Source organism: Primulina tabacum, chromosome 1 (assembly GCF_025594145.1).
Source record: "Primulina tabacum isolate GXHZ01 chromosome 1, ASM2559414v2, whole genome shotgun sequence".
Lineage (NCBI taxonomy): Eukaryota > Viridiplantae > Streptophyta > Magnoliopsida > Lamiales > Gesneriaceae > Primulina > Primulina tabacum.
The window spans coordinates 1,518,699-1,536,605 of NC_134550.1; the positions used below are offsets into that span (position 1 = coordinate 1,518,699).

Sequence of the window (17,907 nt, forward strand, 5' to 3'; positions counted from 1 at the left end):
CTACAAAATAAAATTTTAAAAACTATATTTTATAAAAATAAATAATTTTAGTCATATTTAATGAAAGGATTTGATTGTCTCGGGAGGAATCAGAACAAAGAATTTGAAATGAGACTTAGGCTGAGATTATTTCATAATTATCATTATGGTTGATTTGGAATTGATTTCATAATGAATTTCAATATACCGAAAATCGATGTTATTTGACATACACTACGATTATTGTTGAAATTGCATTTCAGATTAATATATTTGAAAAAAAGGATACTCGTTTTCTTTAAACAAAAATCAATAAGATAATATTTAATTCAAATGTATTGTCCAAATATACGCAAAATGTAAGTGAGACGATCTCACGGGTCGTATTTTGTGAGACAGATCCCTTATTTGGATCATCCATGAAAAATTATTACTTTTCATGCTAAGAGTATTACTTTTTATTGTGAATATTGGTAAGTTTGACCCGTCTCACAGATAAAGATTCGCTGAGACCAGTCTCACAAGAGACTTACTCTCAAATATAATTAGGCAAGCTTTTTGTGCTTTTTGTGGTACATTTATTTGAATTTTGTATCTATTTTGAACGAACTTAATGATGTCCCTCCCAATATTTCTATTTATATCTATGAATAAAAATATCCTTTTTTTTAATTCCACCACATAAATGCAGATAAATAAATATGAAAATAATTATAAAAAATTTGAAAAAAAAAAAAACCAGACTAGAAGAAGAAACGAGAATGCTTGAGGTCTCCCAAAAACATAGGTCAACTGCCACTTTGAACAATTCCCATACCATACAAGTTAATCTCCAAATTAAACACCCTTCACACGTGCCTATCCCGCCGCTCTCGCACGTGCAAACACGTTACCCATGATCCATATAATAACGTACCGTCTTAATTTGGACAAAGACATTGTCCATTGTCATCACGTTATTACATTACACTTAGTAAAGCCTATCACCACCACCATATACTTCAATTTCTCTATCCCCTCCACCGTCCGCCACCATGACCACCACCGCACCACCACAATTGAAGAATGAGCTCGACATCGTGATACCGACGATCCGAAACCTTGATTTCTTGGAGATGTGGAGACCATTCTTTGAGCCGTACCACTTGATCATAGTCCAAGATGGTGACCCTTCAAAGACAATCAAGGTCCCTGATGGCTTCGACTACGAACTCTACAATCGGAACGACATTAATAAGATCCTTGGCCCCAAAGCGTCCTGCATTTCCTTCAAGGATTCTGCTTGCCGTTGCTTCGGATACATGGTCTCCAAGAAGAAGTACATATACACCATTGATGATGACTGCTTTGTAAGTGAACATTGGATGCACTCGTTACCTTTGTCAAGCAAATATGACAATAGTGTCGTCTATAAAGAAAACATAATAACCTATACGATTAGTTCACTGAGTGATATGGAAGAAATAGTATTTTCACCTTCTCTGTGTGATGTTTCATGGCGCATTAGATCTAGGTAGCAAAAGATCTGTGAGTCGTGTCTTGTATTATAAATACTCAACTCTTCGTGCGCTGCATAATCTAGAACTTTTTACTTATATTTAATGGTGAATTGTTTGTAGGTTGCGAAAGATCCATCTGGTAAAGACATCAACGCCCTCGAACAACACATCAAGAATTTGCTTTCCCCATCAACTCCACATTTCTTCAACACGCTGTATGATCCTTTCAGGGAGGGCGCGGATTTTGTGCGTGGGTACCCTTTCAGTCTCCGAGAGGGTGTTCCAACGGCCGTTTCTCACGGCCTCTGGTTGAACATCCCTGATTATGATGCTCCTACACAGCTTGTCAAGCCTCTCGAGAGAAACACTAGGTATGAAGCCATTCAGTCACATTCGTTTACGTACGTGAAACAAGATATGTAATAACATTTATAACAGAAAAGGTAGGCTGTATGAGTTCCCTTGATGTGTCTTGTGGGATATGCATATATAGGTATGTTGATGTAGTTTTGACCATACCAAAAGGCACCCTTTTTCCAATGTGTGGCATGAACCTGGGATTTGATCGAGACCTCATCGGCCCCGCAATGTACTTCGGACTCATGGGTGATGGTCAGCCCATCGGGCGATACGACGACATGTGGGCAGGCTGGTGTATCAAGGTACGATATTTTTTTACACTTTACAGCACGTATTAACAGAACCATGACTTTTGTTCGATTCAGGACATCAAGCGTGCTAGGTATTCTGATTGTTTCCTTGTTCTTGATCATCGTGTAGGTTATCTGTGATCATTTGGGATTGGGAGTGAAAACAGGGCTCCCTTACATATGGCACAGCAAAGCTAGCAATCCATTTGTGAATCTTAAAAAGGAGTACAAAGGAATCTTTTGGCAAGAGGAAATAATCCCATTCTTCCAATCCGCCACCCTTTCGAAGGAGTCAACCACTGTGCAGAAGTGTTACCTCGAACTTGCTAAACAGGTGAGGAAAAAGCTTGGAGAAGTAGACCCATATTTTGTGAAGCTGGCAGATGCTATGGAGACATGGATTGAAGCTTGGGATGAGCTCAACCCTGTAAAGGCCAAGTAAACGAGGTTCCTTAAAGTGGGAAGCATCGTTGAATTAGACCTCTAGTAATTTATATATATGTCTCTATTAGTTACTGTTTAGTTGAAAAGAGTGTAGTGTTGGAGTTTTCCTCATTTACTTTTCTATCAGTCGCGATCATAGACAATGGTGTGTGCAAGTTGAATTTTGACTGTTCTTACAAACTGAGATGTTATCCTAGGCAATATCCATGCTTTTGCTGTATCCAAATGAACATTTTTCAATGATTTTGTTAACATATGTTTTTATTTTCCCACTTATCTAAAGTCCTCAAAGTGCCACGAATGTGATTCTTAAAGAACATAACCACTCTGGCAGAGAACCAAGGATGTGACAAAAATAACTCGACTTTTAATTCAAGACGGGTAAAATTTGCAACGAAAATGCAGCTGAGGAAAGACGACAAAGTGACTATAAAGTTAATCTTCGCATCAAAGTTAATATAGGCACTGAACAAATGATAAAAAGGACATCTTTTAAAATCATGAATTAGGGGTAGAGCATTCAGTCTTGATACGCTTGCTTGGGTTCTCGTCTTCTTCGTTATGATTACTTAGTCCGTTGACTGCTTCTGCACCAAGAAGAGATATGTGTTTGCTAGTAATCTTACGACCGGCCCTGAGCTTAGGACCCCAATGTCGCTCAGGATTTGGAAGAAATCTAGCAACTTTGTTCACCTGAGACTTGCTAAGGGAAGCAACAGCTCGTACAAAATTAGCCTGCAAGAAGGTACAACAAAGTTTTAACACGCTTCTCACTAAAGGGGGGTAATTTTTTCAGTTAAATTGAATGTTGTTTCAAGCTTATTATAGAACGTAATCGATGAGGGGACGTATAAATTGATTCGAAATAGGGGGAGGGTGTTGCTGATTACCTGCAAAACAGGTTCCTTGGCAAGGATTATGCTTCCGGCCTGATCAGGTGGCTGAGCTTTCACAGGATGCTTCTTGACCTAAATAGAAGGATAACATCAAATTAAGCAAAAAGCATCGAGAATTTAAAATTGTGAAACCATCTTTTCCGAAGATAAATCTGTGTAGGGTATTTGCACGAATATGGAAATATGCTATGCTTACCCAGCAGCGCATAATGTCCCAAATCACATTCATGGGAGCATCTGTTTTTAATCCCAAGGGATTGGCATGACTTCCAGATATACGATACCCTGCATTGATCACCGCGGAACGAAATAAAACCGCTGAAGGAGATGTGCATTTTAATGTTGCACCGAGATTGTGCAAACTCAGAAACAGAGGGACATCAGGCAATTCCTGTAAAATGGATCAGAATCAAGTAAGAACACAACCAGAGATTGCCGGTATAAATTTGCTGCAAACTCTTCGTTCTCTTCACAATATTTGGAAATACTTAAAATAATGAATGGAAATGAATGCAGCAAAATATCTTGCTCAAATCCCTCAAAACTTTGGCAGTTCACACGAAGAGATCATAAACCAAATGTAAACTTGAAATAAACCAGGATGCTTCCTTTTGGAACTTTTTTTGGACTTCTGAAAAGCAGCTCACTAAAAGGGTTCAACTAAAAAGATCCTTATTTAAGCTCGGGATTTCAAGAAAATATTCAAAATTAAAGCATAAAAACAATTCCACGAAAACTGGAGAACACGACAGATTCTACGATAATAAATATGAAAAATGCTACTTTGTTCTAAGTATCAAACATAAGCAGTGATCAATTGTTTTACAGCCAATTAATTTTCCCATGATGGTGATTGATTCCCATTAACAAGAGAAGTCATCAACACAATTTGCAATGTATTTCTACAATCTTGCAATAATCAGCAAAGAAATGTGGAGTAGCTTGTTTTATTATTAATATCTAAATCTTAACCAACTAGAGCGAAACAAAACGTTTGCCAAGTAAAGGCGGCATACCTCTGAAATAGTAGTCAATACAGCTGAAATCTTATCATAAGCAGGATAATTATCTTTCGCGGAATTAACATCCGCCAAAATTGAAGTTACCCATTCCTGATCATGGATTGGAGCAGACCATACAGGCCCGCCCATGTTGTATTTCTTGCCGCAGTCGCTGCACACTTGGGGAACAACAGGACCAAATCCAGGATGGTATTTCACATTGTTATTCTAGAGGAATAAATAGGGGGAAAACATCATTTCATGCACATTATTCAAGATACGAATTGGATAGCATCATGTGATGATGAATTACGTTGAACAAATAATAGGCGAGATTTGTATACCTTCGAGACAGTCCTTCCAATTGGCTGGAGATGAAAAGAATCACAACCAGTGCACTGATAAACATATGAGAGCTTCAACGGAGTGTTCTTCATCGCACTTGCTGAACTGTAAGCAACAATTCCATAAAGTAGACAATACTACACAGATTGCTAATCAAACCACCTGGCAATACTGATCAACAATCTTGGAGGAGAAACACTCACCTGTATATTCGAACAAAAACTCGTACATAAAAATCCATTTGAACAGATAATATGGGAACAATGCATCTCTTGTGACGGTTTGCATGGCTCTGTATTCCAAAAGAGTATTCATGTGTCAGAAGGTCGTAAATAACAGCATGAAGGAAGAAATATAAAATCAGCTGTATCAACAATCTAAAAGACAATTAAAGTAAGAATAACTGCTTTAATTTATTTTTGGAATATAAGCTCATGAGGTAACAAGTAAAATTCAATCCAATAAAAAAAGTGTTTCACATGGACCCCATTGAAGCCTTACTTCCTTGAGATAAGTAAGTTGACCAATTGTATAACCACCAAATTGAACACGACCTTCATCTTTAATAAAATTGTATTTTACATACACTACATGACTGAGATAATAAAGGAGCTGTTTTGAGGTAATTTGATAAAACATAACTATTTCCACTTTGTTGTCGATCAAGACATAATCAAACCAACCAACTAAAACCAGCAACCATGTCAAATGAAAAACAATAATATCAAGCACAGAAAGTAAGCAAAAAATGGAGCTGATACAAAAATTCAGAATCACAATTCACAGCTTTCTGTTTTCAAAAATAGCCTTGGTCGTGAATATTAAATATGAAGGTTAAAATTTCATTTAAAAAACATACCTCAATACATGCAAGAAGAATCCTCAAAGCCATTTCATGGCAGTATTTTCCTCTCAGCGGGTAAGAGCCATATCTACTCCACACAAGTTGTGTTATTAATCATGGCTACTTTTTGAGGTCACATAGCTACGAGTTCAATGATTGCAAAATCTTACTTGGAGTAGCATGCCTCACCATTGCTCCCACACAGCACAGCCATATCAGTTGCTGTGCACATCAATATCCCTCCATCTGCAACCGATTGGACAGCAGAGTCTAGGAAGACAGATGGTGAACCATAAGGGTCAAGATCAACCTGCAATAATGTCAAAGTGAGCAGAGAGTATATCTCACCAAAACATAACAAACAAACAAATAAATAAAAGCCAACGAATTTTAACAGCTATATTCTATAAAATACCAAAACATGGGACAGAAATAAAAGCCGAGCCTGGAGTGATGTACTTTGTAAAGATGTTACAGTCTACAGAGAAAATATCATAAATGTGGTGCTCGAGTACTGACTAAATTGCCAATATTATAATTGATACAAAATATATTCACCATCGATATTATGGGATTGTTGGACTATCTTCAAAAACTCTCCATACGATACCCCTAATTCATTTCAAATGTAATCAGTGATCACTTTTACTGAAAACTGTTGCATCTCTTGCTTGTGTATATAGCTGGGCAAGTATTATCCTTATCATGTGAATGACAAACGAATTTTAGCAAATGTCCTCCTTCTGATCAGTAAATACATGCAACAAAAGAACTTATCTTTTGATGAAGTTATTAAGCATACCACATCAAATTCTTTTGGATGGGTAAGCATGTAAACTCGAGCATCAGCAAACTGGGATTCCACCTTCGAGCGTGCTACTGAACCATTAAAGTTTATATTTCTCCTGCAAGCTTCCACAGATGCTGCAAAAGGAGTAATATTAGCATTTGACGAGATCGCATCATGATACAGGAATAATCTATGCTACAAGGGTGAAATTCACCCCTATGGTGTGGCTAAATCATAGCCACTGGATCCTAAAAAATGATGTCGGCGGTCCCTCATAATTTTTAAGAGGGGCCCACAAAATCAATGATGCCGAAGTGACGGGAAGCTTCTATCTAGGAATTATATAGACTCTCCCAGAAGTAAACTGTGCATGGTTGTAAGAGGACTCAGAGCACATGTATGGGTACGTAAAATGAGAAAAATATCCTCATCTACGAAAATTAATATCCTTTCACAAAATTTCAATGGACCAGCAATAAATATGGGTCTTCCACCTTAGCTTGCTTTCCTTTTCTACACACAATGAATGAACTTGCCTTTATCATTGTCCAGGGCTACAACTTGACCAATTTCATCAACTTCAAGAGCATATCTCAAAGCTCTAAGTCCAGAGGCCGACAATGCCTGTGAATTCAAAATTGTAGCACTCATGTAAAACACTATTGCACAAAACTGATTGAATGATCATACCATATGTAATTTCTTGAAAGAAAATTCAGCAAGATGATAAAATGAAATGATAAAAAAAACCTCAAGAACTCGCGGTGGCGTCAATTCTCTCCGAGTGTTCTCCAGGTGATTAGCAGCCGCATTTTTGGAGATGCTGCAAGGTCCCTCTTGTGAAATCTCTTCAGAGACTTCACACTTTACATTATCTTTCCCATTATGAGGAATGGAATCAGTAATGCCTTCTGGCTCAACAGAAGGCTCCTCTACAACCTTGGGCTTAGTTTTCATTCTTTTGGATATCATCGCTTCGTGCTCTTGTTTGTGTTTTGATATAAATGTTCTCAAAACCGCAATGGACATGTCTCTGTTGTTAACCTGTCATAATTATTATGAATGCAAACCTCAAATTACATCAACAATATGATCATAAATAAGGAAAGTGAGGTAATTAAAGCAATGAGCAAGCCTGAAGTTACTCTAGTTGGGAGTAGCCTCTCAGAAATTATATGATCATTCACGAAAGCAAGAGTAAAAACTTCAGAGTTTTCAGAAAGTACTTAGGCCTGAAAGAAAACCGCTAGTAATTCAAATAATTAATCAAGGGACATGGAATATTAAATCCATTAACAGTAATATAATACTAAATCAATGTAGCAAACGACTAGATTCCCACCCACTGAATATAGATTAACAACCGCGAAAAACACAATCTTCCAGCGAAAAACAGTGACACAAGATTTAACAAGGCACCTGGGCTTTATTGAAAAAAACTTGATTTTTGGTGTGCATTAAGATTTCAGCCTTCCCTTCTTTAATCACGATGAAATCATTGAGATCAAACTGCTCCACTGCAGGGGCACCGTTATGCTTTTCCCGTTCATCCACGATTACTTCACCAGCGCCGCCCATCTCTTCGGCGGACTACAATTGATTGGACTCTTGGCGGCGAGGGAGGAGCGCAAAATTCGGGAACTTTAGGAGGGTTCTTCTTCTTGGAGTTTTGAATTACAAGTACATGGGTTTATTTGGAAAGCGGAAAAACCCTACCTGTATGTGTGTGGCAACATGATTGGAGTGAGTGCTCGGATTCCGTGCTTACAAAAAAACGGCCAAGAACAAAACGTGGTTAAGGAATAAATGGATTTTTTTTCCCATCCATTGATTTGTTTGAATAAAACAAATAATTTTAGAGTTTAAAATCTAAAAAAAAAATTGCCTGAGACTTTGGACGTAAATGAACCAAATCGTTTATGAGCTATTCGAAGTTCGATTCGATAAAAGCTCGTTTGAGCTCGTTTAATAAGGCTCGTTAAGATAAACGAACCAAGTTCAAGCTCTACAATATTCGGACCGTTAGCTTGTGAACATGTTCGTTGGTAAATTCATAAATAATATCTTAGATGAAAATTTTGATGTTTAATTTATTAATTTAACACATTAATTATGAAATATATAGAAAAATCTATTAAGTTTATTTAATATAATAAATTGACAAATTTTAATAAGAATATTATATTTTTTTTAAATGTATAATTTATTTTTAATGAATATTTAAATGTACAGTTCATATTTATTAAGCTCGGTTCGATAAAAGTTTGAATAAGCTCGTGAGCCATGAATATATTCGTTAAATAAAGCTCGAGCTCGGCTCGATTATAAACAAGTCAAGCTCAAACATTCAAGAGTTCGGTTTGGCTCGGCTCGATTACATCCCTATCTGAGACAATCTCACGTATTTTGTGCGACAAATTTCTTATTTTTCAGTTGGATCTAAAAAATATTTATTATTATTTTCCAATTTAACATTACATAATTTATCATTTTAGCAATTCGTAGTCGGAAGTATTACCAGTTCTATTGACATTTTAGAGCCGATTGACGTTTTTTAAACAAAAATATAAATAATTAGATAAGTTGGAGGATCCTTAATGGAAAAAAATTGACATAAATACGATTGAGAAATCGTTGTTCCATTCAAAGTTGCACATTCATTTTAAAGTATTGGTTCACCAATACTCCCTAAAAAACAATATTAAAGTTGCACATTCATTTTAATCTGTCACGATGGCACCTGTTCTTGTCATTCATTTCTATATTTCCGTTCTCCGACCACGATGACAAAACCATGATCTTATGAACCAATTGTTTTCGTTCAAACGCAATCTAAATTTTTGAAATTAGGTATTAGTAATAATTTGCTTCTTGATAAAAAATAAGCAGACAGAACCAGGGTGGCTCTGCAGATCCGTTTTTCAGAACTACTGTAGAACAATTTTTCCAAGTAATAATCCAGAACACGGTGATGGTGGCCTACGGAAACAAGATAAAGCCAGCTGAAAAATTGAAAAAGTGATAAATCCCGATTTTAACAAAAATACGTACTCTATACCGTATAATCTGTAGTAGAAAAGGTTAAAAAAACAGAGAAGTGGAGTCGTAACGCAGAAGATCTATACCCAAGATAATCGGATGTGAAAATGGAAGAGAGGGGAGGAAAGGGGAGGATGAATCGGAAGCCTTTGGTATGGGTGGAATCGGAAAGGGATTTTGAAGCAATCCTTTCAAATGACACCCACCCAAATGTTTCCGATGGCTCATCGATCCCTTGTCGCCGTCCCCTCCGACATAGCTGAAGCAAATCGCCGCCACAGATTTCCATTTAGGAAGCTGAGCTTCTTAATTAGGGGTTGGTTAGTTATTTATAGTGGATAGAATATTACTTTGGGCCTTATTCCTTGTTTCTAGATTCGATATGTGCCTTAACCCGATTGAACGTGTCAACATTTTGTGCTTTTAAAATTTTAAAATTAAATTTAATGATTATTTTATATTCAACGCAGCGTTTGGTTTGGATGATTAGGTAGGTTTATTTTTTTTAACCCACCTAATCACACGTTTGGTACGTTTTTTATTTAACCAAGTCAATCCCTCCTATGAATGATTATGTTATATTAGGTGTGATAAAATAATCACTACTCACCCTCTAGGATTATTTATCACACTCTTAATACATCCTATTTTTTCAATTTTACCCTTCTCCTAAATTCAAACTCACAACCACTTTCATCCACCGACCGCCGGACGACCACCCCCGCCGCCGGCCGACCGTCGCCGCCTCCTCTTGTCGGTCGGCCGATAGCCGGACCACCGTCGCCGCCTTCGCCGCTTCCAGCCGGCCGACCACCGGCGACCACCGCCATCACAAAACTAGAAAGACAATTTTTTCGATTCATCAAAATATTATTATTTATCACATTCTTGACAATCATACCAAACATAATATTATTTTATCATTATCTACTTCAATCATTTTTTTTATCATTTCTTTCTTAATCATTTCATTATTTTATCCCTCAAACCAACCGTAGCCTTGAGTTTACAATTTTATCAATACTATAACACTTTCTCCCACCATCTTTTATTTTTCAAATTGTCCTTACATTGATATTTTTTCTTGAAATTGACATCACATTTTATTTTCAATACTAGCCCTCACAATTTGTATTATTGTTTCTCGCTATTTAATTCAGTTATAATATATTTTTGTTTTAATATAAATTAAATTAAATTTTCATATTTGATGATTGTTACCAAAATAAAATTTCAATTAATTGATCTTGAAAAAATAGTAACATATGCACAATCTTGTGATCACCAATTCTTGAAATAAGAATCAAACTTTCAAGTAATGAGGCACAGATATAACAATAATTTAAATAAGTTTTACCGATTAAACAACACAATTATAAAAAATCACTTATGATCATAAATTTCACACTAGGGTCCAAACCAAATTTTCCCAAGGGACTCTTCTATACAATAGATTTACATGTTTGTAACCAACTAAAATTTGAAATCTTCCGGGTGTACATGTATTTCGATTAACATGTATTTCGATTATAGTTTTATTATTTACAATTAAACAATAAACAAAATCATAAATTTAATCTCTTATTTATTTACACATTAGAAGTATAAAATAAAATGGATTTCAAATGATATTATTATTGAGTGAAATTGACTAATTAACATAAAATATTATATAAACGTATAAGATATGAATTTGATTTTATGTATATTTGAAAATTGTTGGTCCCAATTTTCAATTGGAGCATGAATTGGTCCACATTGAACTGATTTATTTTTCACAAAATGAAGTAAATTGATTGAAGATATTAAAAAAGGAAAATCTAGACAGAAAAATTCCGAAAAAAACATTCAATATAACATATTTAAAAAAAATTCGAAAGAAATTCATATTGGGTTATTAACAAGAAAAACAAATTTCTTCCTGATATATTAGCACCAGACAAAGTTTAGCTATGCCCAATTTCATTGTATTTGACAAGATTTTTGGAATTTCAAATATACCGAAGCAGCATTAGTCATGAAATTTCTAAATTACACTACCAAAAAAAAAAAAAAATTGCGCGATTTTTGCGACGAAAAAACCATCGCTAATGACATTTAGCGACGATTTCTCGCAACGTCGCTAAAGTCATCATCGCTAAATGTTGCAATGATTTCTCGTAATTAGCGACGGTTTAGAGAACAACCGTCGCTAATAAAAATGTCGCAAATATTTTATTTGCGACGGTTTTTGTATAAATCGTCGCAAATTTAAAAAACAGTCGCTAAAAAATGATTTTTTTTGTTTATTAGACAGAATGTTGTATACTCGGACTAGATGCAAAGATTCACATCAACATTATATAATATAATATTGGATATAGTTATATATATCACCTAATAAGGGAATTATTGATGGATGTGAACCCGTGAAGAACTAGAATTCCCGAGAAAACGGTTCGTTCGATCCTGGGTGTGGGGGCAGTGCCCACATCTCATATGAATTGTTGGGATTCCACTTCATGGGAAAATAAAAAATAAAAAAATTGGGCCAGAAAAAATTCTGGCCCTTGGATGTATCCCTGCAGGCACTGCCTGCAAGTGCCTGCAGAGGGGTAGGATGGAATAATCCCGAGAAAACAATGGGTACTGTCAACCACTTGTACTCGTCAAAGACTCGTAGAACAACAAAATCTCGTTAAATTATTGTATATTTATCTATTCTTGTATTTTATATTATAAAATTTCAATTTCAGGTATATATATATATATATATATATATATATATATAAATTACCAAAATCGTAAATAGTCAAAAGTACAGGTTCAAAAACACAATTTTCTTTTAGATAAAATGAATTTATACGTATTAAAAATTAAGTTATTTCTACCATTAATCTATCTAGACCCTACCAAAACTCAAGTACCACACAAAAATCACATGACGAAGTGAACTACATGCAAAAATTTGATGAGCAAATTCATGCAAATGTAACCTACGCCACGTTTGGGATGTGAACCTAGACAAAGACACATGAACTTTGTGAGAGATTTGATCATCTCGTGAGCTAACTGGACCCCAACTTTCAATCAGAAAATTCAACTAATGAAGAATTTTGCACATTAATTTGAATATTTTATTTATCTTCTTTACACTTCATGAAATTTCCCTGTTTGATACTTACTAATAACTGCTGCTAGTTTGTTGCGGTTTACTTGTTTCTTCATGAATGACATTAAGACCCCTTATTCTTACCTAATATAAAAAGATAGCTCCTTTCTTACAAAACATAGATCTCCATCACAAAATATAAATTTAATTAGAGGAATTTTAGCATGCAATTCTTACAAAATCTCTCTCTCGAAAATTAATCGATACTTTTGATTTAGTTTTATAGAGCTGATTTTATGTTTCAAGATGTCTTTGTTTTGGCCACTGATTTTTCTTGGTTTAGCTTTTCATATCAACTGCTCAGAATCCAAGAATCAGAAGAAGCTTCCATCTGCAGTTCTTGTAGGAACTGTGTACTGTGATACATGCTTCCACCAGGATTTCCTCAAAGCCAGCCACGTTATGGAAGGTCTCATTTCATCTAAAACTTCTTCATTAAAACAAAATTTTCGATTTTCAATTCGATATCGAAGGTGGACTTTGCTTAGATTTTTTGCATGTTGTGTTTTAGGTGCAACTGTTGCGGTTGAATGCATGAACACGAGATCAAGTCCGAGTTTTCGGCAAGAAGTGAAGACAGATAATCATGGAGAATTCAAAGTTGATCTCCCTTTCTCTGTAAGCAAACATGTCAAGAAAATCAAGGGCTGTTCGGTGAAGCTAATCAGCAGCAATGAACCCTACTGTGCTGTGGCTGCAACCGCAACTTCTACATCGTTGAACCTTAAATCAAAAAAAGAAGGCGTGCACATTTTCTCTGCAGGATTTTTCACGTTCAAGCCTTTGAATCAGCCACAGGTTTGCGATCAGAAGCTGAGAATCGGGAATTTCAAGAAACAAAGTGTTGATGGTGGCAAATCTTCGATGGTTTCGAACGCTAATGACCCCGCATTTTTGCAACCAGTTCAAGATCCGCTGTATAATCCACCTGTTTTAGGCCATCTCCAGCCGCTTCCGCTGCTTCCATGGCTTCCACCGCTGCCGCAGCTTCCCCAACTGCCGCCACTCCCCGGAATTCCATATTTACCACCCGTACCTGGTATAGAAACTGCAATAAAGCCACCCAAATTATCTGATGAAGAGATAAATCTGCCTGCAACTTCCAAAATCCCGTTGATACCAAATCCGTTCAACCCACCGAATATATTTCCTCCAAACCCTCTTCGACCGCCATCTTTACTTCCTTCAGTTGTTCCTTCGCCACCTGCGTCGATTTTTCCGCCTGTATTTCCTTCCCCGCCAACTACTATTTTCCCTCCAGTTTTCCCTGCGCCACCTTCACCCCCGTTTTTTAAGCTGCCGCCAATATCTGGTTTTACTCCATCAGCTCCGCCACTGCCGCCACCTTTCACATCTCTTTCCCTCCGTTTCCCTTCCAGCCAACGCCTGGGTTTCCCGGAGTGCCGCCTGCTGTAGTTTCAAGCTCCCCTTGATCTTACAGTTTACATATATATATATAGCAGTCACCACATGCATAATTAAATACTGCTTTGAAAAAATAAACTCCGTCGATACTTGTTTACCTTTGAGGTTTTATTTTTATGTTTCAGATTAGACATATTAAATAACAAATTTTATTCTGTAGTTTTTTTTCCTACAAAATATAACAAAAACTTGTGTGAGACGGTCTCATAGATCGTATTTATGAGATGGATATCTTATTTGGATCATCCATGAAAAAATATTACTTTTTATGCTAAAATATTATTTTTTATTGTGAATATCGGTATGGTTGATCCGTTTCACAAATAAAGATGCATAAAACCATCTCATAAGAGACCTACTCGAAAATATAATGTTTAGATGACACAAGTATATGATAAAAAGAAGAATGACAAATCTACAGCATGCATCTATATATATTCGTTATTTGCTACTTTGTCTCTCCATCAAATTATTTTAAATCTCTAGCACACTGAACACGTATCTGGATTGAGGTATTTGAAGTCATATATTTCAAATCCACGCTGTTTGTTGGATGACTTTAGTTTAATATAATGGTATCCTTCATATATATAGTCGAGATTAATTCAAAATATATTTATGTTGTGTTTGAATTGATGGGTTTCGAATGTATTTTTATTGTTTAGAGAAGTAAGATCATAAATTTCAAATCTACACATTACACGTTCATATGATATTTCATGTTGATTATGATGAATTTCTCTCAATTCACCCAATAATTATGTTATTTGAAATTCATTTAGTTTTTATTACTAATGTGTAAATTAATAAAGTGTGAATTTAAGAATTAGTCTATTATTTCGTTTTAAATAGTATACTTATAATTGAAATTCAATCATTTCTAGCACATTCTTAAAAATCAGTAAGGCTAAAACGATATAAAGATGAGCCTATATTATTCGAGCCCTAAATGAAATTCAAGAACCCTAGTAAACCGTAGCAATGAGTTTAAGATGAATAAACCGAGGAGGAATTGGGCCGATAAGATTGAAATCGGGCCTATAATTTGACATAATTATTTTATTTAGACAAATAAATTCTTCTCAATGGCCTTGAGCATTAGCTACATATGGCGAAGTCCCCATACTCCAATTTCTTTACATCGTCGTAAATTATTGAGTGATGGCCTCATTTTGTAAATTAGGTCATAGTTTTTCAATCAACCAGATATTGTTATACTCGGGCTCAAACTCAAATTCGAAACCGTAAATTTTCACGCGTAGGTTCGATCAAATTTCAGATAAATTTTTAAATATCTCTTCTAAAGTAGCTCGATAATTTAAATAAATATTCCATAATTGACAAATATATATAATTTGAAAGCATTCGAATTAAATTCATGCACCGGTGGGACGTGATCAAATTATTTTCTTGTACCAATTTGGTACGTATGGTCCTATATAATACCTCCACCTATCGATGTTAATGCTCCTACGTTATTGCATTTGCGGGGTGGGGGAATGTTATTAGTAATAAAAATAACTATAGCTCTAAATTATTTGACATTAGAAACTTTAAAATTCACCCGAATACTTTCCCATCAAAGTCAAATACATTTATTTCTTATTTAATACACAAATCACTTTCATTTTCCACTTTTCAACCCCCTAATATATATATATATATATATTTATATTATATTGAAAATAGGTTTATTTTCTTTTTTTAAAAAAAGTAAAAAGGTGGAAGAACCGAAGAAGAAACAAGTTTTCACGCAACCAATTAAATCTTTTATAGCCTTATTGGCTACACCTACCACGAAAGATGACTTGTCGTCCAATAAAATTGAGTCCTTGTGACCACCATTACTAAAGTAATGGTTGAATTAAAATTAATTGAGACAATAAATTTTTTATTTTTATTTTAAGTTTTTTTTTATAAAATAAAACACATGAGTAAGACTATTCACCTACTGATTCCCTTTAAATTGACCAATTCCTTAGTGTCCACCAATAGGTTTTTGACTAAATGGAGCACTTCCATTCTTCCACCGTTTTTACACACCCCAACTACGGTTCGGTCGACCCTACCCCTGCGGGCATTGCCTGCAGTGGTCGATCCAACGGCTCGGATTTTTTCGAACCAGTTTTTTTTTTTTTTTTTTTACAGGGAGGTGGGCCCGAATCACTCATGTGGAGTGATCCGGGCCGTTCATTGCCCGTGCAGGCACTGCCTGCACGGGTAGGTTGAAACAAACCCCCCAACTACCGGGGTTAAATTGAGATAGGGGATCAAATTGGTTTAATTTGGAAATTCGGAATTTAGAAATTTGATTTAGTTTGTTTGCTATTTTTTATTTTTGATTGAATCATTCAATTAGTTTGACGTCGTAATTTTTTAAGAAATCAAACCATGAATACTTAGGGCAACTGCTCTATACCTTTCGACTTTAGTATTACATCGATATTTCTGTTTTCTCTATCGTTGTAGAGAAATGTTACTTTGATCTATTTTGAGTGTTGAATGAGATCATGAGAAGGTTTTGAATAGGTATCCATTAAATTTTTTTCCCCCAATATTTGATTATTATTTTTATTGGAGAATGTATTTATTACATTTAAATCTCTAACTCTCGAAACGTCGTCTCAACTATCGATTTGATTGTTTTTAGTTAAATAATAGTTATTTTTGTGAACCAGACATATAACCAATTTTAAATCTTTTGAGTAACATTTTAACAAGACTTAGTTTTTTTATTTGAAAAATTAATCACATTGTATTTTCAGAGGAAGAAAATCGAACAACTTAGTATAAATTGGTGGGACTTAATTCCATTGATTTTGTTTTTTTAAAAAATATTATAGAGTAGACAAAATAATATGTTTGAGATGATTTTTATGAGAGCTTTTAATAATTATTTGAATATAATAATCTTAACTATTTTTAAAATTTATGATGCTTCATAATTAGTTGCTTGTATTGAAAGTAATATGATAAAAAAAAAATGTAGTTAGTACTATGATCATTTAAACGTGGGTAAAATTGTAATAAACTTACAGTTAAATTTGAATAAACTTGAGATAAATTTGTATCTTATTTTTCAGTATTAAAAATTTACATATAATTATGAATATGATTAATGGGGAAGTTGGTGAAAAATTCACGAATCAAAACATTTTTTTGGGTTCACTCCATACCCACAAAATTGTGGTACTATGTCATACAAAATGTGGTATACTTCATGTGTAAATGTGATACATTTCATGTGAAAATGTACTACTAAAAAAGTATCCTTGAGATTAAACACAAAAAAAATCGACAGCTGGAGACTGAAGTTCAATTTCACGATGATTAATCTGATAATAAAGTACATATAATTATTAATCAGGACTATAGATTTAGACTCGGGAACAAACAAATAATTGACAGTTCAAATTTGGGAGTACATGGGATTTCGAAATCTGGAGGCCTGCCTTGCCCGTGATATAATGTTTGTCCGTGGAAATGTGACCATGCCATTATTGCCAAATATGTTAGTTTTTTTTTAATAAAAACCCAATTATCTCAATAATATATATATATATCGAGATAATTTGGGTTTATATATATACAATTTTGATAAGCTGCACACTTACCGTGCACACTTATGTGAGCATCGATGAGGTGTCAATCACCTATTGGATGTAATGAAATATAGAAAAATTGTGCATACAATGGGTGAATGACACCTCATCGATGCTCATAAAGGTGTGCACGGTAGGTATGCAGCATATCAAAATTGTATATATATATATTATTGCCATTATTGGATATTTAATGAAATAATTTATTTGCGAATCAAATTTTAATGCCGTTTTCTTTTAGA

General features: G+C 34.9%; 3 protein-coding genes across 3 annotated transcripts; 2 read left to right on the forward strand and 1 right to left on the reverse strand.

Moving 5' to 3' along the window:
* Window positions 1–926: 926 nt before the first annotated feature.
* Window positions 927–2,874, forward strand: LOC142549566 (putative UDP-arabinopyranose mutase 1). Its single transcript, XM_075658615.1, has 4 exons — window positions 927–1,328; window positions 1,599–1,849; window positions 1,972–2,140; window positions 2,259–2,874. The coding sequence occupies exons 1-4, from the start codon at window positions 1,014–1,016 to the stop codon at window positions 2,568–2,570; spliced, it is 1,047 nt and encodes a 348-aa protein (XP_075514730.1). The 5' UTR covers window positions 927–1,013; the 3' UTR covers window positions 2,571–2,874.
* A 98-nt stretch (window positions 2,875–2,972) lies between these two features.
* LOC142549489 (tRNA (guanine(26)-N(2))-dimethyltransferase 1-like) lies at window positions 2,973–8,254 on the reverse strand. Its single transcript, XM_075658493.1, has 12 exons — window positions 7,868–8,254; window positions 7,199–7,492; window positions 6,985–7,072; window positions 6,461–6,582; window positions 5,829–5,968; window positions 5,674–5,746; window positions 5,018–5,106; window positions 4,814–4,919; window positions 4,485–4,697; window positions 3,665–3,859; window positions 3,463–3,540; window positions 2,973–3,307 (listed from the first exon to the last, which is right to left on the reverse strand). Exons 1-12 carry the CDS (start codon window positions 8,024–8,026, stop codon window positions 3,071–3,073), a joined length of 1,794 nt encoding a protein of 597 aa, XP_075514608.1. The 5' UTR covers window positions 8,027–8,254; the 3' UTR covers window positions 2,973–3,070.
* A 4,445-nt stretch (window positions 8,255–12,699) lies between these two features.
* LOC142515561 (uncharacterized) lies at window positions 12,700–14,179 on the forward strand. Its single transcript, XM_075619805.1, has 2 exons — window positions 12,700–13,047; window positions 13,150–14,179. Exons 1-2 carry the CDS (start codon window positions 12,885–12,887, stop codon window positions 14,052–14,054), a joined length of 1,068 nt encoding a protein of 355 aa, XP_075475920.1. The 5' UTR covers window positions 12,700–12,884; the 3' UTR covers window positions 14,055–14,179.
* The last annotated feature ends 3,728 nt before the right edge of the window (window positions 14,180–17,907 follow it).

Bases quoted from the DNA above. Each gene is read 5' to 3' on its own strand.
- LOC142549566 (XM_075658615.1), top strand. From the start codon at position 1,014: ATGACCACCACCGCACCACCACAATTGAAGAATGAGCTCGACATCGTG. The intron at 1,329-1,598 runs GTAAGTGAACAT...AATTGTTTGTAG, and splicing joins CCATTGATGATGACTGCTTT to GTTGCGAAAGATCCATCTGG. The intron at 2,141-2,258 runs GTACGATATTTT...ATCATCGTGTAG, and splicing joins GGGCAGGCTGGTGTATCAAG to GTTATCTGTGATCATTTGGG.
- LOC142549489 (XM_075658493.1), bottom strand. From the start codon at position 8,026: ATGGGCGGCGCTGGTGAAGTAATCGTGGATGAACGGGAAAAGCATAAC. The intron at 6,583-6,984 runs GCAAGTTCATTC...CTCCTTTTGCAG, and splicing joins AGCCCTGGACAATGATAAAG to CATCTGTGGAAGCTTGCAGG. The intron at 4,920-5,017 runs GTGAGTGTTTCT...TGTTGCTTACAG, and splicing joins GTTTTTGTTCGAATATACAG to TTCAGCAAGTGCGATGAAGA.
- LOC142515561 (XM_075619805.1), top strand. From the start codon at position 12,885: ATGTCTTTGTTTTGGCCACTGATTTTTCTTGGTTTAGCTTTTCATATC. The intron at 13,048-13,149 runs GTCTCATTTCAT...GTTGTGTTTTAG, and splicing joins AGCCAGCCACGTTATGGAAG to GTGCAACTGTTGCGGTTGAA.